Source organism: Rana temporaria, chromosome 6 (assembly GCF_905171775.1).
Source record: "Rana temporaria chromosome 6, aRanTem1.1, whole genome shotgun sequence".
NCBI classification, from domain to species: domain Eukaryota; kingdom Metazoa; phylum Chordata; class Amphibia; order Anura; family Ranidae; genus Rana; species Rana temporaria.
Window position 1 is genome coordinate 4,405,739 of NC_053494.1, and position 26,157 is coordinate 4,431,895.

Sequence of the window (26,157 nt, forward strand, 5' to 3'; positions counted from 1 at the left end):
CAAATCGTCATTGCTTTAGACGTGAACGGAACTTACGTACAGCCCAATTCGCGAATGACTTACGCAAACGACGTAAAATTTTCAAAATTCGACGCGGAAACGACGTCCATACTTAACATAGGATACCCCTCATATAGGGGTAACTTTACGCCGTAAAAAGCCGAACATAAACGACGTAAAAAAATGCGCCGGGCGAACGTACGTTTCTGAATCTGCGTATCTACCTAATTAGCATATTACTTGCGTAAATATACGGAAGCGCCACCTAGCGGCCAGCGTAAATAAGCAGCCTAAGATACGATGGTGTAAGACACTTACGCCGGTCAGATCTTAGGGAAATCTATAGATACGACAACGCAGGAGGATGGTGCGTTAGGGTGACCACATTTCCAAAATACCACTTAGGGACACCCTCCCTTCCCAAAAATCAGCTTGTGCTGTAACGAATCACAGCACAGTGATTGGACACAAGGCGCGGGATTTATGATTCCTCCAATCACAAGCAGGGGGCGGGGATTGTGCTCCTCCGGGCATTCCTGGCCAGGACAAGTACTGTCAGTGAGTAAAGCGGTGATGTGGCGGGCTTTTTTGGGGGCATCAGATTGGCCCGGGGGGGGGGGGGGGGGGCTGTGTCAGTTTCATTCCGGGACACTATATTGTCCTGGAATATATTTGCCCGGGACAGACCTGCAAAATGCGGGACTGTCCCGGACAATCAGAGACACGTGGTCACTATGGTGCATGTGCCGCCCCAATGGGGCATCAAATTTGTATATATTGTTTCCCTGAACCATTTTTCTATAGACGTTTATATTTAGTTCACATGCTGCCATCTAGTGGCCTTTTGTTGTAATGCATTTGTTTTCCCATGTTCCTTTCTCTGATGTATGACACACTTCCTTTGTATGTAATGCTCCACCCCTTCCTCCTGGGATTGTGCTTCCTGTGTAATGGACTCAGCTAACGGAACCACATGTATTCTGCATAGTACCCCCCCCCCTTCTTAAAAAAAAAATATATTTTTTTTATACCTTTTTTTGTTGTCCCATAGATTTCACTGGTTCATCCTGGGACCTGTAGTTCTTCACTGGGTGTCACATCTTCAGCTCTGAGGGGTTCTAAAGATGTGACCCCCCAAATTTGAAGGACTACAACACCCAGCATGAACCCCTGAGATCTAAGGGTGTGATCCCATAGATTTCACAGGGGGTCACCCCCCCAATGTAAAGGACTACCTGTCCCAGCATTAACCCCCTGAGATCTAAAGGTGTGACCCCCCCCCAAATTTGAAACTCCCAGCATGAACCTGTGAGATCTAGAATGTGATCCCATAGATTTCACAGATCTATGCTGGGACCTGTAGTTCTTCACTATTTGGGGGCAGGGGGTCACATCTTCAGCTCTGAGGGGTTCATGCTGTGATCTGTAGTTCGTCACTAGTTTGGGGGGGGGTGTCACATCTTAAGCTCTGAGAGGTTCATGCTGGGACTTGTGTCAGTTTCATTCGGGGACACTGTATTGTCCCAGAGTAAAGCTGCCCGGGACAGACCTTAAGAAGTCAGAATAGTGGGAGGGACCCTCAGCCAGTATAAGCATTGCTGGTGGTGAATCAGGGCCCTGCTAACACAAGGAACATAGCTGGATTGGAGAGGAAGGCGTGTTACGGTGTGGGCTGTAACCCATTTTTAGCTGGGTATAAAGAGTTGGGGTTCATCAGCGAGTGTGTGCGATTCCAATATCAGCAGTGAAAATGATATAAAATGTAACCACTTTGGCATGTAGCATTCCTTTTCTGAGGCTACTCATTTCTTCACTAAGCATAGCATCCCGGTGAAATCTGAAAGTAGCCGGCGCCAGGATGGATGATGTGTCGAGTGATGACTAAATTAAGTGAACAGGTAGTTGTTATTGGACACATAGCTATACACATAAGTATAAAAAGTATACAATGCACCATTGGTGAACTGCTTCCTCATCAATAATCACAGACAGGTGGAGGTAAATATGAAAAAGATTGTACAGACCGATCAATGGAAAATTGGAGATTTATTAATTGCGCATCTACTGATATAAACCCTGGAGGAAATGTATCACAGTTTTCTCTGTTGTCTGCAGATCTATCGTGGGCACATAGCATGGCGGCCGCCATCCACGGGCATGGTCACTCCAGTGATAAAAGATGCTGCATCTGATGCCAGGAACGCGATTGTCCGTGCCACTTCCTCCACTTTGCCAGGACGCCCCAGAGCATGCGTTTCTTTTGTGCGCTTTAGGAACTGGAAGCAGAGAGAGATGGAACTGAGAGATTAATGTCATGATGCAAGAAGAAAAGGAGGCAAGTCAAGGCCAAGGCAAGAGGAGAGAAGGAGCTCCAATACATAAGGAGAGAAGCACCAAGACAAGAGGAGAGAAGGAGCTGAGAGAGGAGCACCAATACATGAGGAGAGAAGCACGAAGACACGAGGAGAGAAGGAGCTGAGAGAGGAGCACCAATACATGAGGAGAGAAGCACGAAGACACGAGGAGAGAAGGAGCTGAGAGAGGAGCACCAATACATGAGGAGAGAAGGAGCTGAGAGAGGAGCACCAATACATGAGGAGAGAAGGAGCTGAGAGAGGAGCACCAATACATGAGGAGAGAAGCACCAAGACACGAGGAGAGAAGGAGCTGAGAGAGGAGCACCAATACATAAGGAGAGAAGCACCAAGACACGAGGAGAGAAGGAGCTGAGAGAGGAGCACCAATACATAAGGAGAGAAGCACCAAGACACAAGGAGAGAAGGGGGAAAAGAAGTTCCCCCTGTTTCTATCTATATTGTGTATGTATGACACTCTGTTGTTGCAGCTTTTTTAGTAATTTTTTTGATTGTTCTTTAGCACGGTAATTCCTTTTTTATTTCCTTTTTTATTTACAAGGAGAGAAGGAGCTGAGAGAGGAGCACCAATACATGAGGAGAGAAGCACCAAGACACGAGGAGAGAAGGAGCTAAGAGAGATCAATGCCAAGACACACAGAGAAAAATAGATGAGCGCTCAATGCCAAGACAGGAGGAGAGAAAAAACAGACAAATGCCAAAACACACAAAGAGAAAGAGCTGAGAAATCAATGTCAACACATGAGGAGAGACGGAGCTGAGAGAGGAGCACCAATACATAAGGAGAGAAGCACCAAGACACAAGGAGAGAAGGAGCTGAGAGAGGAGCACTAAGACACGAGGTGAGAAGGAGCTGAGAGAGGAGCGCCAAGACATGAAGAGAGAAGCACCAAGACACAAGGAGAGAAGGAGCTGAGAGCGGAGCACCAATACATAAGGAGAGAAGCACCAAGACACAAGGAGAGAAGGAGCTGAGAGAGGAGCACCAAGACACGAGGAGAGAAGGAGCTGAGAGAGGAGCGCCAATACATGAGGAGAGAAGGAGCTGAGAGAGGAGCACCAATACATGAGGAGAGAAGGAGCTGAGAGAGGAGCACCAATACATGAGGAGAGAAGGAGCTGAGAGAGGAGCACTAATACATGAGGAGAGAAGGAGCTGAGAGAGGAGCACCAATACATGAGGAGAGAAGGAGCTGAGAGAGGAGCACCAATACATGAGGAGAGAAGGAGCTGAGAGAGGAGCACCAATACATGAGGAGAGAAGGAGCTGAGAGAGGAGCACCAATACATGAGTAGAGAAGCACCAAGACATGAGGAGAGAAGGAGTCGAGAGATCAATGCCAAGACAGAGAAAAATAGCTGAGCGCTCAATGCCAAGACAGGAGGAGAGAAAAACCAGACAAATGCCAAAACACACAAAGAGAAAGAGCTGAGAAATCAATGTCAAGACACGGGGAGAGAAGGAGCTGAGAGAGGAGCACCAATACACGAGGAGAGAAGCACCAAGGCATGAGGAGAGAAGGAGCACTAATACATGAGGAGAGAAGCACCAAGACACAAGGAGAGAAGGAGCTGAGAGAGGAGCACCAATACATGGAGGAGAGAAGGAGCGGAGAGAGGAGCACCAATACATGAGTAGAGAAGCACCAAGACACGAGGAGAGAAGGAGCAGAGAGAGGAGCTCCAATACATGAGAAGAGAAGCACCAAGACATGAGGAGAGAAGGAGCTGAGAGAGGAGCACCAAGACACGAGGAGAGGAGCTGAGAGAGGAGCTCCAATACATAAGGAGAGAAGCACCAAGACACAAGGAGAGAAGGAGCTGAGAGAGGAGCACCAATACATGAGGAGAGAAGCACCAAGACACGAGGAGAGAAGGAGCTGAGAGAGGAGCACCAAGACATGAGGAGAGAAGGAGTCGAGAGATCAATGCCAAGACAGAGAAAAATAGCTGAGCGCTCAATGCCAAGACAGGAGGAGAGAAAAACCAGACAAATGCCAAAACACACAAAGAGAAATCAATGTCAAGACACGAGGAGAGAAGGAGCGGAGAGAGGAGCACCAATACACGAGGAGAGAAGCACCAAGACATGAGGAGAGAAGGAGCACCAATACATGAGGAGAGAAGCACCAAGACACAAGGAGAGAAGGAGCTGAGAGAGGAGCACCAAGACATGAGGAGAGAAGCACCAAGACACGAGGAGAGAAGGAGCAGAGAGAGGAGCACCAAGACATGAGAGAGGCACCAAGACACGAGGAGAGAAGGAGCAGAGAGAGGAGCACCAAGACATGAGGAGAGAAGCACCAAGACACGAGGAGAGAAGGAGCTAAGAGAGGAGTGCCAAGACATGAGGAGAGAAGGAGCTGAGAGAGGAGCACCAATACACGAGGAGAGAAGGAGCTGAGAGAGGAGCACCAATACATGGAGGAGAGAAGGAGCGAAGAGAGGAGCACCAATACATGAGTAGAGAAGCACCAAGACACAAGGAGAGAAGGAGCTGAGAGAGGAGCTCCAATACATGAGAAGAGAAGCACCAAGACATGAGGAGAGAAGGAGCTGAGAGAGGAGCACCAAGACACGAGGAGAGGAGCTGAGAGAGGAGCTCCAATACATAAGGAGAGAAGCACCAAGACACAAGGAGAGTAGGAGCTGAGAGAGGAGCACCAAGACATGAGGAGAGAAGCACCAAGACACGAGGAGAAAAGGAGCTGAGAGAGGAGCGCCAAGACATGGGGAGAGAATGAGCTGAGAGAGGAGCACCAATACATGGGGAGAGAAGGAGCTGAGAGAGGAGCACCAATACATGGGGAGAGAAGGAGCTGAGAGAGGAGCACCAATACATGAGGAGAGAAGCACCAAGACATGAGGAGCGAAGCACCAAGACACGAGGAGAGAAGGAGCTGAGAGAGGAGAGCCAAGACACGTGGAGAGAAGGAGCTGAGAGAGGAGCGCCAAGACACGAGGAGAGAAGGAGCTGTGAAGTTAGAGTCAAGACACAAAGGGAAAAGGGAGCTGAGAGATCATTACCAAGAAACAAGAAGAGAGCTGAAAGATCAAGGATAAGACACAAGGAGAGATTAAAGAGATTAACGCCAAGACACATGGAGAGGATGAGGTGATTACAGAAAGAGTTGAGAGATCAATGCCAAGATGAGGAGAGAAGGAGCTGAGACGTTGACAAGGAGAGGAGGAGATGGGAGATCAATGCCAAGACTCAAGAATAGAGAGCTGAAAGATCAAGGATAAGGCAACAGGAGAGAAGAAACACTAAAATCTACAAATAGGGCACCAGCTCCAGTGACAACTTCATTTCCCTCACTTATCTATCCAAAACAAACAAAAATAATTTTAAAGCTGAACTTTAGGCAAACAGCTAAATAATCAGGAATACATTTGCGGGAGCAAAGAGTCCAAAATATTGTGTTTTTTTTTTTAAACTGTCGCTCTATTTTTGTTTATAGCGCAAAAAATAAAAACCGCAGAGGTGATCAAATACCACCAAAAGAAATCTCTATTTATGGGAGAAAAAGGACGTAAATTTTGTTTGAGAGCCACGTCGCACGACCGCACAATTGTCAGTTAAAGCGACGCAGTGCCGAATCGCAAAAAGTGCTCTGGTCTTTGGCCAGCCAAATGGTGCGGGGCTGAAGTGGTTAATTATCATAGGGAGTGAAAGCTCCTCCAGCTACTTACCTCCTGGTACTGCTCCTCACTCATTCCACCCCGCTTGTGAACTTCAGTTACAATCACCCCCGGACTGGAAGAGAACCAGAGACATTGTCAGCTAGAACATGCAAGGGAAGAAGGGTGTAAAAGCTTTCATGGTCACGGCCTTCTGATACATGGTGCCCCAGACAAAATGTTAGCCAACAAAACAAATCTTGCAAAAAAACGCTGATCGCCGCCATTACTAGTAAAAAGAAAAAAATTATAAAAATGCCATAATGATAAAACTCCCCTATTTTTGTAAACGCTATACATTTTGCGTAAACCAATCCTTAAACGCTTATTACATTTTTTTTACCAATAGGTAGGAGAATACGTATCGGCCTAAACTGAGGAAAATAAATGTTTTTTATATCTTTTTTGGGGGATATTTATTATAGCGAAAAGTAAAAAATATTGAATTTTTTTTCAAAAATGTCGCTTTATTTTTGTTTAAAGCGCAAAAAAATAAAAACCGCAGAGGTGATCAAATACCACCAAAAGAAAGCTCTATTTGTGGGGAAAAAAGGACGCCAATGTTGTTTGGGAGACACGTCGCACGACCGCGCAATCGTAAGTTAAAGTGACGCAGTGCCGAATCGCAAAAAGGGGCCAGGTCCTTTTAGCTGCATATTGTTCCGGGTCTTAAGTGGTTAAGATATTTATATATTTTTTTCTAATATTAAATAGAGCTTTTACTTGTGGCGTCGGGATGTGTGACAAAAAGACAAAATTCAACATTTATGCAAAATACCTGATGAAATAAAAAAAATTAAAAAAAAACCTTTCCATAGTGTGAGTTTATTCCTCCTTTCTATGTTTGGTTTTGGGGTATTTTAGTTTTTTTCACCCAACGATAAAACAAAGTACATTCTTGCGTACTTTAACATTTTTAGCTTTTTTAAATAGAAGCCATGCCCTTTTAGCTCTTTAAAAGAGAGAGAGACACAACGGTCATATTAAATAGATACAGTGACCTTTGCGTTTGTTATTGTTCTGTCAGGTAGAGACAATACTACGTGACGGATGTTTCTCGTGACACACAAGTACATAGATCCTGAAAGAAGAAAAAAATATGTTTTTGTGATGGTCACAGACCTAGGCGGGACCGAGGCTTTTGGAGGGGACTGAATGCCGGCGTCTTGCCTTCTGATTATGGGCCCTGGATTTGAAGGGGACAATACTCTTTGCGAGGTGTATGCCTGGGGACCCTTGAAGTAATGTTACTTTGTCTTAAAGCGGTTCTCCACCCTAAAGTGGAGTCCCGCTGATCGGAACCCTCCCCCCCTCCGGTGTCACATTTGACACCTTTCAGGGGGGAGGGGGGTGCAGATACCTGTCTAAAGACAGGTATTTGCACCCACTTCCAGCCCGGCATTCACGGGCAAAAGACGGGCATTCCGTCACATCCCGTCGCCCCCCCGTTGTGTGCTGGGAACACTCGGCTCCCAGCACACAGCGGGAGCCAATCTGCGGGCGCGGCGCGACTCGCGCATGCGCCGTAGGGAACCGGGCAGTGAAGCCGCAGCGCTTCACTTCCTGGTTCCCTCAGCGTGGATGGTGGGGGGAGCAGCAGAGAGGCGAGCGATCGCTTGTCCTCTGCCCCGATCGGCGCTGGACTCCAGGACAGGTAAGTGTCCTAATATTAAAAGTCAGCAGCTGCAGTATTTGTAGCTGCTGGCTTTTAATATTTTTTTCCCATGGCACATCCGCTTTAAGTGGTTAAAAAAAAAACTGCTGTAAGTCATGCATCTGGCATCCTGAAAAGGGGTCAGTTACATGAATAGGGGGGATGGCGGTGTCCTGTCAAAATAGGGGCCGTGGATAGAGCATGGGGGTGGTGGCTGGGGATAGAGGGGGGGGGGGGGTCGGCTCTCCGGCGCCCCTAATGGACAGGCCGCCACTGCTATCCAGTTCTATTTCCATGTGTAAAAGGCATCCACCAACCTCATTTCTGGTCACCCTAGACTTCTAAAAACCCTCAATACTGATTTCCCCGGACACACGAGTTCCAGCAATGGGATTTCCGAACACAGCTGGCATGTTTTTGAAGATCTGTCTGTCAGGCAGACACATTGTAACCGGTAAAACAAGCTTTACAGGAATTACTTTTTCTTTAGGTTGTCACTCTACGGATGACAGCTGTAAATTCTCGTAACAATATATTCTAAAATTCCCAGCATTCATGCTTTCTCTAATATATTTTACAATTGTCCAAGAAGACAGATCTATAATATACAAGTTACGCTCCGGAGGAATTGTTATGATTGTTGCACATTGCTTTTACCAACAAGTCATTCATTGTGACTATTGAGCGTGCAATCACGCCTCTCTCACCAATACTACGGCACTCCTCGCTCATCACTCGTGCTCAGATACCGATTCTCAGAGGACATTGCCCCAGAGTGCAGCATTGAGCCCATGACCTAGAACTCATCCTTCCCAGCTCCATCTGAAGGCTCCCATGCCAAGAAACAGAGACTTTGTAGACTTGATCAGATACTTCCAATGGCATATGTAGCACCCTCTACCTAGGTAGGTGGGAGAGTAGTTCTTTTGGGCAAGTACAGGTACATTTTAGGAAAAACATTCCCATAGACACACTCCTAAACCTTGTGGAAGGGTTGCCAACTTTCAGTAAATTTACGAACAGTTTGTAAAATCCATAATTATTGCATCTGTCCTTTAATGTCTATTACGGATGTAGCGCCTGTGTACTTATCAGTACAGGTGCTATTGTTAAATCTAGTGGGATGAGAGACTTACTTGCTCTCATCTGTGGTTGATTTATTTAAATTTGGCTGTCGTCAGCCCTGAACTGTCCTGTGGGTCACTCTGTTCTCCGGAGATGTCGTTTCATCTCTGGACGGTAGGTGGCGCCAGAGGGGTTCAGGCAGAGCCGCTTCTTCCCAGCAGCCAATTGAAGGAGTTTTCCCTCGCGGAGCATGCTGGGGAGGGGTATTTCTGTAGCGGAGGCCTTTGCTCAGGGTTCTTCGCGGGTTCCTGGTTCCAGGTGCGGCACCCACCTTTAGGGTGTACGCACATCACGGGCCCCGGCGATATGGCCTACCAGGCCGGGGGGGAAGGTGCTACGCGGAGTTTCTGATTCTGGGCCCTCATGGCCCGGAGCATCTGATGCTACAAAGGGGCCCCAGTGACTTTCTGGGTCCCCCTATCTCTATTGAGAAGATCCCAATCGAGTTGTGCTGTTCGGTGGGGGATCGGCTTGAGGAAAACCTCAAGGCAGGTGATCCAATAGGGCTTGAACGAACCATCGGGGATCTGGGTACCGGACACTGACAGGTTGTATGCGGCAAACTGTCAATCGGTGACTCCAAATTACGCACTGGGAGGATTCGCTCTACTATCCAAACTTCTAAACTTCTAGGCCTGTGGCAGAGGTCTCATCCTAAGATCCAAATTCCATTAGAGCCAAGTCTGTGGCAGAGACTTGTTCCTTCCCAGGAGAGCCAAGTGACACTCTGGCTGCCAGGCCTGTGAGGGGGGCCTGTCCGGGGGCACTTTACCCACTCCGGCTGAAGTGGCGACGAGGAAAGAGTTACTACTGGAGGCAGGACTGCTTCTGTTCATCCATTGCCTGTATCTGCAAGGTTTATTCTTTTTTTCACCAATCTGTCCTATCTACCTCAAGTTGACTGTTGGTCATGTTGGACCAGAAATAAAGCATTGAAAACGTCAACCAACAGTCTGGAGATTCCGTTACTGCTCTCGTTGCCATCATCACCCCTAGACACATCACAGAGGTAACTTAAATACGCCGATCCCAAATCTATTTAGCGGCTCCTACGGGGGTAGCGCTACACGGACATGAATGAATGAAATGAATGGAAAACTTATATAGCGCGGCACATGCGAACTGAATCGCCTCTGGGCGCGTGTTGTTCCTGTCTCATGACATCAAAAGAGCAGAGTTTTAATCTGTCTTCTGAAGGCCAGGTGGTTTTCCTCCAACCGAATGCTGGTTGGTAAAGCGTTCCATAGTCTAGGACCTTGGGAAGCAAACCTTCTTTCTCCTTTGGACTTGTATCTTGCTTTGGGTACCTTGACTAGATTTTGGTTGGTGGATCGCAGAACGCGATTGGAATTGTGAGGGTCTATCTTGTCGCAAAGATATTGCGGAGCCTTCCTATGGATGCACTTATGGGTCAGACAGAGTGCTTTAAAAGCAATTCTGTCTTTTACTGGCAGCCAGTGAAGGGTTCTCAACTAAAGGTGAGATTGATTCCCATGTTTTTTTCCCAGTCACAAGTCTGGCGGCCGTATTCTGAACGACTTGCAGACGAGCGATTTGGTACTTTGGGAGTCCGAGGTAAAGGGCATTTGCATAGTCCAGTCTGGAGTTCACAATTGTTCCCACCACGACTGCTACGTCTTCTTTGGGGATAAATGGAATAAGTCTGCGTAGTAGGCGCAACAGATGGTGCGATCCGCTGACTACTGACCCTATTTGTGCGTCCATTGTCATGAAGGTGTCGAAGATGACCCCGAGACTTTTAACTTTGGAGCTAGGGGTGATGATTTGGCCCAGAATGGGCGGGGGTGTCCCGGTTGGTGCCAGTTGACTCTTATGGCTGGCGTGAAACATAAGAAGTTCTGTTTTGGAGCTGTTGAGTTTCAGATAACTCTTAGTCATCCAGTTTTCTACCAAAGAGAGACATTTCTCTAAACTGAGATGATCCTTTTTGTTGCAGATGCGAAAATACAATTGCGTATCGTCTGCATATGAGTGATAGAGTAGTTCTTGGCTACTGATGATTTCAAAGAGAGGGCGAAGATAGATGTTGAAAAGTACCGGTGACAGGGGGATCCTTGGGGGACTCCACATGACACCGTGCGCTTTTCAGACGTGAAAGATCCCAGTATCACTGTTCGTGATCGGTTTTCTAGAAAGGAGGAAAACCATGGTAAGTCACCTTCTGCGGCTCTGGCTACTTCAGCCAGTCGCGTCAGTAACAGTTTGTGGTCTACCATGTCAAAGGCTGCGCTTAGGTCCAGCAGAACCAGGAGCCAAGATTCTCCTTCGTCTGCGGCTTCAAGGGCGTCGTCCCATATTTTGAGTAATGCTGTCTCTGTCCCGTGATCAGGACGGAAACCTGATTGAAATGGATCAAGTAGATTATGGGTAAGCTGCATGTCCGTAACTGATGTCATGGACGGATGCAACAATTATGGATTTTACAAACTCTTTGTAAATTTACTGAAAGTTGGCAACCAACAGTTTGTAAAATCCATAATTGTTGCATCTGTCCATGACATCAGTTACGGAGATGCAGCCTACATGTCCGCAATAGACATTCAAGGACAGATGCAAAAAGTACGGATTTTACAAACTGTTTGTAAATTTTCAAAAATTTGGCAACCCTGCCTTGTGGACGGCCTCCCCAGAAGAGTTGAAGCCGTTATAGCTGCAAAGAGCGGGGCCACTCAATATTGAACCCTCCGGACTAAGACTGGGATGACATTGGTTGTAAACCCTTACATACCACTTCCACCTACAGGTAAGCCTAGATTAAGACTTACCTGTAGGTGCTGGAAATATCTCCTAAACCTCCACAGGAGATATTTACAAATCGCCGTACGGCAATTTCTTTTGCGCATGTGCCGGAGTTAGAAAGGGCTCGCTGTGCCTTTTCTAGCTCGGGTCCTGCCGTGACTGGTGACTCCCACGCGCAGGCACAGTATTTATATCAATAAAAGAACAAGTCCAAAGTTATATGCAGGGCAGGTGGCACAATCTGTATAAAATTGCACTAGCGGCAGCTACCATTGTCATGGACCTTGGAATGCTGAAGTGTTTCTACTTGAAATCTGTTACACAGTGGGGGGTCTTCTGCCCTGTCTTAAGGGTAACCCCCCCCCCAAACCCCCCCCACCTCCAGACGTCTCCATGGTCTGGAGAAAAAGCATTGTTCTGTGTCTGGCTGTTTGTGTACATCGATTGCCCCCTGGGGCTTCTGTCTCATTACACATAGCAGTCCTTCTATTCAAGCTATCGGACCAATCCCTGCTGACCCTGTTTCAAGTCCTCATTTGCATGGCTAAGAGGACCTAATAGAGAACTACAATGTACTTTACAATTGACCAATAGGAAAGCGGTTGTTGGGGGTGGGGTGTTGGAACTGCTGTATAAAAGTGTGTTGTGTGCATCCAAATAAAGAGAGTTTTCCCTGTTTGAACTTACATACAGCCTGCCTGGTGTTTGTTCTGATGGATTTCGAACGGCACATAGCTGTAGTTCGAGAATCCCGGAGCCTTGGATGACCGAACCATCAGACGTTGCGATCTGCAATCTGATTCAATAGCAGCAGAGGAGTGTTGGGAGAGTGGAACCGAGCGAGCAAGGGTCTCGTAACAACCATAAAAGCAGATTCATCGCCACGTCACTTCCGGTTTCGGAGCTTGCGCTCCGCGTAGAGGCGCACTTCCGGTTCCGGCTCTCCGGATGTTGCAGTTACTACAGGGCTTGCAGGGCTGCCAGCCCCAGGGCTTCCTGTAAGAGGCTCCATCGCTGCCCCACTCTCCAGCGGCCTGCCATCTGACCTGGGTAACAGTCACCTACCTCACGGACCTGTCAAGGTTTTGTCTTGTCATAATAAATGCACTTTTAATACTGCACCGAGTCTAGCACTCCTTGCTTTTCTCTAAAAGTGTCACATAATGGGATACTATGCTTTACCTTTGCAGGGAAACAAAGAGGAAGTAAAACCCATCAGCGGTTACTTCCTATTTAAAGCTCATGTGCGTGTAAAGGCAGGCGTCCCAATACTTTTGACAATATAGTTATGTCAATAGAACATCTCGGGACATACAAACCATTTGTCAGGTTTTAGTAATTCTACTCACCAAACGGCGTTGACTCGGACTTGCTTACTGGCCAATTCTAGAATAAAAGAAAAACACTGTAAATGGGATAATAATGGAAGACTTCTATTATTTGTACCTAGACCCAAAACCTGGTTTCACCGTTTGGCATCGTATCTCACTGTACACAAATTTTCTTCATTTTTTTTTTTTTTTTGTAATGTTTTGTAAAATTTGTTACCCGGAGATCCTTTCAGTTACAAGACGCTGCCTCTCAATTAGCAATAGTCTTATCAGCCTGTTGTGAAGACTCTTTCAGTTTGTCGTTGGGCTAGACTTTGCACCCAAGGCAAGACCAGCTACCTGTACCCATCCCCCTCCAACCCACCCCACCCCCAAAAAAAAAAAACTCAGGAGCCAGAAGAGGGGTGACACTGGATTGATGGGAGTGACGGGACCAACTAGCCAAGGACAACAACCGGTGCTGGACTAGCGGACCCGCAGGTGGATTTATTTCCAGGAAGGGACCTGGATGGTGGGTTGAGGAGTTTGACTGGCTTCACCCGGGAAGAAGAACAAAATATATTATTTTATATATTTTTTTTAAAAATATCCAACATACAAAAAAAAAACATTACAAGGATCAGAAGACAAGTGGAGTTATTCCAGTGGGGGGGTCCCTGCTAGGTTTGGGGCACCTTCATCTCTACCAGTGAATTTCACCCCCCCCCCCCCAGGGCCATCACTCTCCCCTCTCCCAGCCCACTTCTCATCATTAACCACTTAAGACCCGGACCTTTAGGCAGCTAAAGGACCTGTCCAGTTTTTGCGATTCGGCACTGCGTCGCTTTAACTGACAATTGCGCGGTCGTGCGACGTGGCTCCCAAACAAAATTGGCGTCCTTTTTTCCCCACAAATAGAGCTTTCTTTTGATGGTATTTGATCACCTCTGCGGTTTTTATTTTTTGCGCTATAAACAAAAATAGAGCGATATATTTTGAAAAAAAATGCAATATTTTTTACTATAATAAATATCCCCCAAAAATATATATAAAAAAAATGTTTTTCCTCAGTTTAGGCCGATACGTATTCTTCTAACTATTTTTGGTAAAAAAATTATCGAAATAAGCGTTTATCGATTGGTTTGCACCAAATTTATAGCGTTTACAAAATAGGGGATAGTTTTATTGCATTTTTATTAATTTTTTTTTTTTTTTACTACTAATGGCGGCGATCAGCGATTTTTTCCGTGACTGCGACATTATGGTGGACATTTCGGCCAATTTTGACACATTTTTGGGACCATTGTAATTTTCACAGCAAAAAATGCATTGTTTACTGTGAAAATTACAATTAAAATTTGGGAGTTAACCACAAGGGGGCGCTGAAGGGGTGAAGTGTGACCCAATATGTGTTTCTAACTGTAGGGGTGTGTGGCTGTAGGTGTGACGTCATTGATTGTGTATCCCTATAAAAGGGAACACATGATCAATGATGCCACCACAGTGAAGAATGGGGAAGCTGTGTTTACACACAGCTCTACCCGTTCTTCAGCTCCGGCTCGGCACTTAAAGAGGACGTACCTGTATGTGCTTGTGCTTCTCCTTGACTGAGAAGCAATTGTAAAATCAGAGGGCCTTGCCCTGAATCCCCCGGGGCGTTGGGCACCAGACGGGGACAAGGGTACTTTACACTTGGTGTGCCGAAACAGACCCACCCAAGTACTAGGTGGGGCTCCCCCCCCCCCCCGAGGAGAAATAGAGAGTGTATCCTACTTACCGAGAGCGGCACATCTGGTCATATGATCCACCGCTGACTTGGACATGCAGTAAGCCAGGACGCCCGGGAACTGGAAAAACAATTGGAGAGATTTGAAAAGGCCAACACGTAGCTCGTCATTCTTTTTTCATTTTTGATTTTGTCTCTCATAGGCAGACCAAGTGTAATAGTAATACGGCTCACACATAGATAATCAGATGCCAGTGTGGATGATTGTTGTGTCCGCTCTGTATCCATTTGTAGAGTTCTTAATGGATTTACTGGTTTGTAATTCCAGTCAAATTCTAACTGAGCCTAAACCTTCTCTTACCTCCATTCTGATACTATTCTAACCCAGGGCTTTTTTCTCAAAACAATAGGTGCTGGAACTCAACCATGACCCCCCAAAACCCCTCCCCCTACACACACCCTCCAAATCATACCAAATAGTGGGTGTGGTCAGTCAAATTTCACAAACAGTAGGAGGGTCTTAGAGGGGCAATAAATACCAGGATTGCATTACATACAGAGTGCAGAGTTCGCGGGGGGGGGGGGGTTTACACACAGAGTGCAGAGCTGTCACTTGTAAACACAGAAAACAGACTCCTGTGTTTACAAGTGATAGTGGTGAGCAGGCACCAAAGGGTCTGAGCCAGAGGTGGTGGGATCTGGGGGCTCCCTTGTTAAAGGGTGGACTTCCAGATTCTGATAAGCCTCCTGCCCGCAGACCGCTAAAACAACCACAGCCCAGGGTTGTCGAGAAGAGGCCCTTGTCCCATCAACATAGGAAATATGTAGAAGAATACGTATCGGCCTAAACTGAGATAAAAAAAATAAATAAAAAAAAAATGGGATATTTATTATAGCAAAAAGTAAAAAATATCGGGGAAGATTCAGAAAGAATTTACGCCGGCGTATCTATTGATACGCCGCGTAAATTCAAATCTGCGCCGGCGTATCTTCTTTCTGTATTCAGAAAGCTAGATACGCCGACATTAGCCTAAGATCCGACTGGCGTAATTCTCTTACGCCGTCGCATTCTCACGCTGGCCGCTAGGTGGCGCTTCCGTTGTTTTCGGTGTAGAGTATGCAAATTACCTAGATACGCCGATTCACAAACGTACGTGCGCCCGGCGGTAGTTGTTTACATTGTTTGCGTAAGGCTTTTTACGGCGTAACGTTGCTCCTGCTTCTATGAGGCGCACGCAATGTTAAGTATGGACGTCGTTCCCGCTTCGATTTTAATTTTTTTTACGTCGTTTGCGTAAGTCGTTCATGAATAGGGCTGGACGTAATTTACGTTCACGTCGTAACCAGTACGTCATTGCGGCGTACTCGGGAGCAATGCACACTGGGATATGTACACGGACGGCGCATGCGCCGTTCGTACAAAACGTCAATCACGTCAGGTCATCATCGATTTACATAAAACACGCCCCCTTCCACATTTGAATTCTGCGCGCTTATGCCGGCCCCATTTAGGCTATGCCACCGCAACTTACGGAGCAAGTGCTTTGTGAATACTGCACTTGCTCCTGTAAGTTGCGGCGGCGTAGCGTAAATACGATACGCTGCGCCGCCGTACGAATGGGCGCAGCAAAGTGAATCTAGCCCATTGTGTTTTTCAAAATTTACGCTCTATTTTTGTTTATAGCCCAAAAAATTAAAACCGCACAGGCGATCAAATACCACCAAAAGAAAGCTCTATTTGTGGGAAAAAAAGGACGTCAATTTTGTTTGGCAGCCACGTCGCACGACCGCGCAATTGTCAGTTAAAGCGACGCAGTGCCGGAAGCTAAAATTTCGTCTGGGCAGGAAAGGGGTGTATGTGCCCAGTAGGCAAGTGGTTAAAGGAAAAAAATGCGCAAACCAATCAATATACACTTATTGCGATTTTTTTCCCAAAAATATGTAGAATACGCATCGGTTTAAACTGAGGGAAAAATATTTTTATTTTTTTTTAGATATTTTTGGGGGATATTTATTATAGCAAAAAGTAAAAAAAAAATTGCTTTTTTTTCCAAAATTGTCGCTCTATTTTTGTTTATAGCGCAAAAAATAAAAAACGCAGAGGTGATCAAATACCACCAAAAGAAAGCTCTATTTGTGGAAAAAAAGGGATGCCAATTTTGTTTGGGTGCCACGCCGCAATTGTCAGTTAAAGCGACGCAGTGCCGAATCGCAAAAAGTGGCGACCAGGCTGAGGTTGGATAATTATGAGAACGGAGTAACGGCGGCTAGGAAAGGTTACAGATTGTTCTGGGCATGGGCACAGCGAAGACTTTTTGGCACCACTGAACGGTTTTTCTGAGGCCATCTCAAGTTCCAAAAACCGGTTCTACACCTTGGCGTTGTCACAGAGCCAGAACAACGTCCCGGTAAACCAGAAAGATTTGATTTCCCAATGCTGCTGTGAAAGGAACGCTTGTCTAGATTCACCCTTGTATTTGACAAAAGACTTCTGGAGAATCAATGACATCTTGTTGTCATCGACAGGAGGGTCACGTCAAGATGGTTTGTTGGCTAAGAGATTAAAAGGGAACCGCCCATACAAAGGGAAACTTCCGAAACTGCATTTCTGGAAAGAAAGAAAAAAAATACTTTCCATTCCTGCCGCCGATCACATTACTAAAGAAAACTCCCCAGCTGAAGTGCCGGAAGAAACCAACACTTTTAGAAGAAGAAGTATCGCTCTAAAGCCGTGGTCTCCAAACCGGAGCACTGCTAAGCATTAGGGATGAGCCAAACAGCCCCCCCCCGGTTGGTTCGCACCAGAACCTTCGAACGGACCAAACGTTTGCGCGAACATTTCGAACCCCATTGATGTCTATGGGACTCAAACGTTCGAATTCAAAAGTGCTCATTTTAAAGCCCAATATGCAAGTTATTGTAGGAAAGCGTCTTTGAGAACCCGGGTCTTGCCCCAGGGAACATGTATCAATTTAGGTGCACACTGCAGAGGACACAGGCAATAAACCACGTGAGAATACTGCAGCTAGCACAATCACCTGCCTGCCAGTAAATTAGGAAGAACTGATCTAGCTAAACTATACAGTGTATAAATATATGTACAACACCTGGGATGTATATATATCCTCTACACCAGTGGTCATCAACCTTGTCCTGCAAGGCCCACTAACAGGCCAGGTTTGCAAGATAACTGAAATACATCACAGGTGATATCATTTGCTCCTCAGTGATTGTAGTATTCTAGTCTGCGTCTCCCCAAGGTAATACATAAAACCTGGCCTGTTAGTGGGCCCTGCAGGACAAGGTTGATGACCACTGCTCTACACACTGCAACATTAACTGACTAGCCTGCTCTATCTAGCTACTAAAAATGACACTCTCTCTTTCTCTCTCTGTCTTCTCTCTTTTAACCACCACAACACACTACACAAGGCCAACCTGCAGGCGGCCTTATATAGTGTGGGGCGTGTACTAAACCCCCTGAGCCATAATTGGCCAAAGCCACCCTGGCTTTGGTCAATTATGGCTCTCCGTTTTTTGCGCGCTGTGATTGGCCAAGCATGCAGGTCATAGTGCATGCTTGGTCAATCATCAGCCAGCGATGCCGCAGTGAATTATGGGCGGTGAAACGCAACTCGAATTTGGCGCGAACGGCCCAAAACGTTTGTAATTCGATGAACGATCGAACATACGATGTTCGAGTCGAACATGAGTTTGACTTGAATACGAAGCTCATCCCTACTAAGCATCCATTGGTTTCTATGGTGCTGGCAGCCAGCCCAGCCTACACAGGGGAAAAAAAAGTACTATTTTTTATTTTTATTCTCAGTTTATCCAGAATTGTGTATGTATCATTTTGTTCTATTTAAGTAAGTAATGTATAGAAGGTAGGGCCTGAAAGTGACTCAAGCCCAGGGGCCCCCACCACCCCAAGTCCTGCCCTGCCCATGGGAGATATGTGATGAATCTGGGGTGTGAGAATCAAGAAAGGAATACAAAAGGTAAATCTCTGCGATGTGGGGGGGGGGGGGCGGCAGCTGACACAAGGAAATAACACAAACAAACGTATAAATAACCTTAAAGTGGTAGTAAAGTCTTTACTACCACTTTTACCTACAGGTAAGCCTTATTATAGAGAATACCTCCTAAACCTATACCTCCTATACCTCCTAAACCTATACCTCCTAAACCTGTACGGTTTAGGAGATATTCCCCTCGCAATGCGCCGCTCATTGCAGCGGCGCATGCGCAGGGGGGATCCTCGGCTAAAGCGCCGGCAGCCGCTCCAGCCAATCACAGCGCTGGTGCGGCGATACCCGGAAGACACGCCGAGGCAAGATGACATCTCACTCGGTGTGGACCAGGTAAGTTCTCTACACCTCAATTTAAGGTAAGTATTTCATAATGAGCTAGTATGCGGTGCATACTAGCTAATTATGGCTTTTGCCTTACAGGTGTAAAAAAAAAAAAAAAAATTGCGGGTATACAACTGCTTTAAGAAAAAAAGTGTGTAGTGCCAAAAGTACATGAACAGCAATGGAATGTGAATATTGTGTTATAAATGGACAGCACATTGAAATAAAGTCCAAAAAAGTGTAAAGTGGAAAAAAATATATATATAAATATAATCACACAATTTTCCCCCCTGGCTGCCTCGGAGGAGAAGGAGTGGACAAGCGCCGCCGGATTACACAGAGCCGCAATCTCCGGTGTACCTGATGCTCAGTCACTCACAGTCCCGCCTCCTGGACCAGCATTGGACCAGCGTTCTGTCTAACATAGGAGCTGGGCCAGGAGGCGGGACTGTGAGTGTGACTGAGCGCCGGGTACACTGGAGATTGCGGCTCTGTGTAATGCGGCGGCGCTCGCATTACATCCCCGCAGGGATGTAGTCCGAAGGGAGGGGGCGAGCACTCTGACTAACCCCCAGCCAGAACGGCTCGGATGATGGGGGCAAGCTTACTGAGGAGGAACAGGAAGTGAAAAATTCAGACAAAGAATAAAAAACATTTAGAAGAAAAAAAAAAAGGTAAGTGAACCAACAATGCCCGAGCTTACAGGAACCTATTTAGAAAATAAAAACCGAACCTTTACAACCCCCTTTGAAAAATTAGCCCCCTGCCCACAGAACCCGACAACCACAGCCCAGAGTAGTCAGGAAGAGGCTCTTGTCCCCTTCATGTTGAGGGCATGTGGCCTGGTATAGTTCAGGAGGGGGGGGGGTTTCTCGTTCATCCCCCTCCCTATCCTGACCTCCAGGCTGCATGCTCGGATCTAGTATGGGGTTAGGGTTGTCGTGCTCGCCCCCTTCCTTGGACTACAGGAGAGTCAGGACGCTCTCTACGTTGCAGATAGAGAAAGGAACTGTGTGTTAGAGGACGTCCTGACTCTCCGGTAGTCCAAAGGAGGGGGACGAGCACGACACTCCACACCAGGGAGGAAGCCTCGCATTACTGTGTGGAGTTACAGACAGAAGAACAGGAAGTGAGGATTTCTCAGAAGAAATAAGGACATTTAAAAGCAAAATGGAAGGATGAGGTAAGGGAAGGAGGACTGCACTAAGGTAAAGGAAGCTATTTAGGGGGAAAAAAACTATTATAAAAATTGTACCCTTACAACCCCTTAATATTTTTTTTTCCATTTTAGCACTCAATGTGCACTCAAGAAAGGAATTGACCAAAATTAGAAATATTTTGGAAGGTAAATGAGAAAAAGCAGCACATTAGAAGAACTGTTCTTTGGTATGCAGCCGGGGCGGACTGACCATTGAGTCACTCGGGCACTGCCCGAGAGCCCCATGCCACTAGGGGGCCCCATCAGGGTTGCCAGGCTCAATAAAACCAGGGATAGTATGTAAAAATCTGTGTTTTTTTTAGATCTGTCCCTGATATGTCCGAAACCGACATGCTTTTGATGTGAAAATCCCGAGATTTTAGCTGCCCCGCCTCTGTAATGCCTCTAGGCGTGGTGGCCATCTGTAAGCCCAGGGGCCCCATAATCTTCTATTGCCCGGGGGCCCCATGAGTTGTCAGTCCGCCCCTGGTATGCAGTATTTCACTCTGAAGACAAATAAAATAATATTCTGCATCCCTCATCTACTGTATTTCCTACAGAGGAGAAAACAAAAAAACCCTCACCGCTCTCTGGCCTGTGACGCTGGATACGTTGACGATGTTTCCTTTGGTCTTAATGAGATGAGGCACTGCCAGCTGAGTGAGATGAAAAAGGGACCTGGAAATGTAAAGTAATTACAATATACACTCACCTCATGAGGAAAGCATAATAATAAACCTAAAATCAGCTGGTCTAAGGAAATAATAAAAATGGAAAAGTTTCCCCAAGGGGTTTTTTTTTTACCAGCAAAATATTTATAAAATTGATAATTGGGTAAAAAACTTTTATTATATCAGAAACTAGATTCAAATATACAATGAATTTTAACCACTTAAGCCCCGGACCAATATGCAGGTCAGTGGCGGCTGGTGCTCAAAATTTTTGGGGGGGCGCAAAGGAAAAAAAAAATTGCAGTCTCACTGTGCCCAAACGCAGCCACTGTTACATGCCATCAAATGCAGCCACTGTTACATGCCATCAAATGCAGCCACTGTTACATGCCATCAAATGCAGCCACTGTTACATGCCATCAATTCGCACCACTGTGCCATGCCATTAAACGCAGCCACTGTGCCATGCCGTCAAATGCAGTCACTGTGCCATCAATTCGCACCACTGTGCCATGCCATTAAACGCAGCCACTGTGCCATACATTGTCACCACTGTGCCATGCCATTAAACGCAGTCACTGTGCCATCCATTGTCACCACTGTGCCATGCCATTAAACGCAGCCACTGTGCCATACATTGTCACCACTGTGCCATGCCATTAAACGCAGCCACTGTGCCATCCATTGTCACCACTGTGCCATGCCATTAAACGCAGCTACTGTGCCATCCATTGTCACCACTGTGCCATGCATTGTCACCACTGTGCCATGCCATTAAACGCAGCCACTGTGCCATACATTGTCACCACTGTGCCATGCCATTAAACGCAGCCACTGTGCCATCCATTGTCACCACTGTGCCATGCCATTAAACGCAGTCACTGTGCCATCCATTGTCACCACTGTGCCATGCCATTAAACGCAGCTACTGTGCCATCCATTGTCACCACTGTGCCATGCATTGTCACCACTGTGCCATGCCATTAAACGCAGCCACTGTGCCATGCCATTAAACGCAGCCACTGTGCCATGCATTGTCACCACTGTGCCCTTTAATGGTCACCACTGTGCCAATTGTCCCCACTGTGCCCTGTAAATTGCTTTCTTCCCCCTCCGCCCGGCACTTACCTTACTGGTTTTAGGCATCCACGTCCCACGATGTCTTCTCCCGCCCTCGATGACTGACAGGCGTCTCAGCCAATCAGGTTACTGGTAGCCAGAACCGGCCAACCTGATTGGCTGAGACGCCTGTCATCTTATTCAAGGGGCGTACAGTCTGTGCGCTCCGAGAATAAGCTTCCGGGCTGTATTGGGAAAGCCTATCAGAGCCGCTGGCTTTGATAGACATTTCCCTACAGCCAACCAGCTGGCGTTATTCAGATGGCCGGAAATTGAGCGCCGACCATCTGAATGACAGCTGCAGCGGCGAAAATAACATAGATTCGTGCAATGCATGAATCTATGTTATTTCACTCAGTGGCAGTGAGAGCCAGAGGGGGCGGCGCTCCAGCGCCCTCTATGGACGAACCGCCACTGATGCAGGTTAAGGACCTTGCCCCTTTTTGCGATTCAGCACTGCGTCGCTTTAACTGACAATTGCGCGGTCGTGCGTCGTGGCTCCCAAACAAAATTGGTGTCCTTTTTTTCCTACAAATAGAGCTTTCTTTTGGTGGTATTTGATCACCTCTGCGGTTTTTATTTTTTGGGCTATAAAACAAAAATAGAGCTTGTTGCTATAATAAATATCCCCAAAAAAGATATTAAAAAAAAAAAAAATTTCCCTCAGTTTAGGCCGATACTTATTCTTCTACCTATTTTTGGTTGAAGAAAAAAAAAAATTGCAAGAAGCGTTTAACGATTGGTTTGCGCAAAATTTTTAGGCCCAGATTCTCGTCCAGCGGCGTAATTTTGTGCGGGCGTAACGTATATGCTTTACGTTACGCCTCCGCAACTTAGACGGGCAAGTGCTGTATTCTCAAAGCACTTGCTCCATAAGTTGCGGCGGCGTAGCGTAAATCGGCCGGCGTAAGCCCGCCTAAATCAAATTCGGATCAGGGGGGCGTGTTTTATGTAAAACTACTGTGACCCGACGTGATTGACGTTTTTGCGGAAACGGCGCATGCACCGTCCGTGGAATTTCCCAGTGTGCATTGCTCCAAAGTACGCCGCAAGGACGTCATTGGTTTCGACGTGAACGGACGACTTACGCAAACAACGTAACTTTTTAAAATTTTGACGCGGGAACGACGGCCGTACTTGGTACGCCGCACTTATGCCTCATATAGCAGGGGCAACTATACGCCGGGAAAAGCCTAACGTAAACGTCGTAACTTTACTGCGACAGCTGCGGGTACGTTCGGGAATTCGCGTATCTAGCTAATTTGCATACTCGACGCAGAATTCGACGGAAGCGCCACCTAGCGGTCAAAAAACAAATGCAGTTTAGATCCGACGGCGTAAGAGACTTACGCCTGTCAGATCTAATGGATATCTATGCGTAACTGATTCTAAGAATCAGGCGCATAGATACGACGGGTCGGATTTGGACTTACGACGGCGTACATGGCGCTGCGCCGTCGTAAGTCCTTTCTGAATCTGGGCCATAGCGTCTACAAAATAGGGGATAGTTTTATGGCATTTTTATTAATATATATTTTTTTTTTTTTAGTACTAATGGCGGCGATCAGCGATTTTTTTTGTGACTGCGACATTATGGCGGACACTTCGGACGATTTTGCCACATTTTTGGGACCATTGTCATTTTCACAGCAAAAAGTGCTATAAAAATGCACCGATTACTGTGAAAATGACAGTTGCAGTTTAGGAGTTAACCACTAACGATCAATGACACTGTAAAGAACGGGGAAGGAGTGTCATCATTTCCCAGAAGGCAATGGGGTCTTAGGACAGGAAGTTGAACCACCGCGGACTAGGAACTAGGCAGATTACAAAATCTGCCTAGTAAAAGCCACATAGAAGTGAGTAAAAACATTTTTTTTAAGATTTTTTTTACATTAAAGGCAAGCTGTTAATAAAAAGTTTGTTTTTAGGGTGGAACTCCGCTTTAAGCGCGTTACTCGTAAACCAAGGTTTCCCTGTATTGATTTATAAATATTTTGCTGCTAAAAAAAAAAAAAAAAAAACCCTTGGGGGAACTCTTCCATTTTTGTACATTTTTTGGGGTGTGCAGAGTTGTTGACTCTCACATACATGTCCTTCCATTAGAAGGTAATAATAAATACCCAGAGATGAATACATTCTACATCCTTACAGGTTAGAAAAATGTAAAATGTAAAATGTAAAATAAATGAGCCAATATTCTGGGCCATCTAGTGGTGACATGAGGTAATGGCGGGCAGTAGTTGCATGACTTGTTTAGATACATTGTCCAAAGACTGCGTATCGCAAATATTTCTTGAACCGGAGTGGATTCTGGTGGAAATTGAACTCAGTACACGAACAGGCAACCTCTGTTAGGATGTGATTGCGTAGGGTGCCACCTAGTGGTTACACGGGGACTCTCTGGTGTCACTCACATATCTTGAACAGTTGGTTTGCTATTTTTACTCTAATGTATTTGACATATTGTTTCTTTCTTTTCCCATTTTAAATTTTTTGTTTTTTGAATGAAAACCAATAACATTCTGTTTTCTCTTAGAGATTCTATTGGGTCCTGAAGAAGCGGTCTTTGCGAAACATGTCGAGCCAAACCATCTTTTTATTACTTAAAGCGGGAGTTCACCCATGGAGAACACTTTTTAGCCTTAGATGGATGCTCGTTCGGTCTAGGGGAATCGGCTATTTGTATTAAAATATGATCCGTACTTACCGTTTACGAGATGCATCTTCTCCGCCACTTCCGGGTATGGGCTTCGGGAATGGGCGTTCCTTCTTGATTGACAGTCTTCCGAGAGGCTTCCGACGGTCGCATTCATCGCGTCACGATTTTCCGAAAGAAGCCGAACGTCTGTGCGCAGGCGCAGTATAGAGCCGCACCGACGTTCGGCTTCTTTCGGCTACGAGTGACGCGATGGATGCGACCGTCGGAAGCCTCTCGGAAGGCTGTCAATCAAGAAGGAACGCCCGCTCCCAAAGACCCATACCCGGAAGCGACGGAGAAGATGCATCTCGAAAACGGGTAAGTACTGCTCATATTTTACTACAAATAGCCGATTCCCCTAGACAAAACGAGCATCCAGCTATGGGGAAAAGAGAAAAAAATATATAATTGGGTGAACTCCCGCTTTAGCCACTTAAGACCCGGACCTTTATGCAGGTAAAAGGACCTGGCCAGTTTTTGCGATTCGGCACTGCGTCGCTTTAACTGACAATTGCGCGGTCGTGCGACCTGGCTCCCAAACAAAATTGGCGTTCCTTTTCCCCCCACAAATAGAGCTTTCTTTTGGTGGCATTTGATCACCTCTGCGGTTTTTATTTTTTGCGCTATAAACAAATAGAGCCACAATTTTGAAAAAATTCAATATTTTTTACTTTTTGCTATAATAAATATCCCCAAAAAGATATAAAAAAACTTTTTTTCCCCCCTCAGTTTAGGCCGATATGTATTCTTCTACCTATTTTTGGTAAAAAAAAAAAAAAAAAACGCAATAAGCGTTTATGGATTGGTTTGCGCAAAATTTATAGCGTTTACAAAATAGGGGATAGTTTTATTGCATTTTTATTAATATTTTTTTTTTGTGATCAGCGATTTTTTTTTTTTTTTTTTTTTTTTCGTGACTGCGACATTATGGCGGACACATTAGACAATTTTGACACATTTTTGGGACCATTGTCATTTTCACAGCAAAAAATGCATTGTTTACTGTGAAAATGACAATTGCAGTTTAGGAGTTAACCACTAGGGGGGGCTGTAGGGGTTAAGTGTGACCTCATATGTGTTTCTAACAGTAGGGGGGCGGGGCTGGACGTGTGATGTCATTGATCGTGTTTCCCTATATCAGGGAACACACGATCAATGAAGCTGCCATTAGTAGTAAAAAAAAAAAAAAAAATGCAATAAAACTAATGGCAGCTTCATTGATCGTGTGTTCCCTGATATAGGGAAACACGATCAATGACATCACACGTCCAGCCCCGCCCCCCTACTGTTAGAAACACATATGAGGTCACACTTAACCCCTACAGCCCCCCCTAGTGGTTAACTCCTAAACTGCAATTGTCATTTTCACAGTAAACAATGCATTTTTTGCTGTGAAAATGACAATGGTCCCAAAAATGTGTCAAAATTGTCTAATGTGTCCGCCATAATGTCGCAGTCACGAAAAAAAAAAAAAAAAAAAAA

General features: G+C 46.0%; 1 protein-coding gene across 1 annotated transcript in view; it reads right to left on the minus strand.

Moving 5' to 3' along the window:
* Window positions 1–2,027: 2,027 nt before the first annotated feature.
* Window positions 2,028–26,157, minus strand: part of LOC120942924 (3-oxoacyl-[acyl-carrier-protein] reductase FabG-like) — a 32,029-nt gene continuing 7,899 nt past the window's right edge. Inside the window, exons 4-8 of the mRNA XM_040355881.1 lie at window positions 20,769–20,862; window positions 14,683–14,752; window positions 12,945–12,981; window positions 6,069–6,132; window positions 2,028–2,276 (exon numbers count right to left, since the gene is read on the minus strand). Of these exons, the coding sequence (XP_040211815.1) occupies window positions 2,118–2,276; window positions 6,069–6,132; window positions 12,945–12,981; window positions 14,683–14,752; window positions 20,769–20,862 (424 nt within the window). The 3' untranslated portion in view covers window positions 2,028–2,117. The remainder of the gene's footprint in view (window positions 2,277–6,068; window positions 6,133–12,944; window positions 12,982–14,682; window positions 14,753–20,768; window positions 20,863–26,157) is intronic.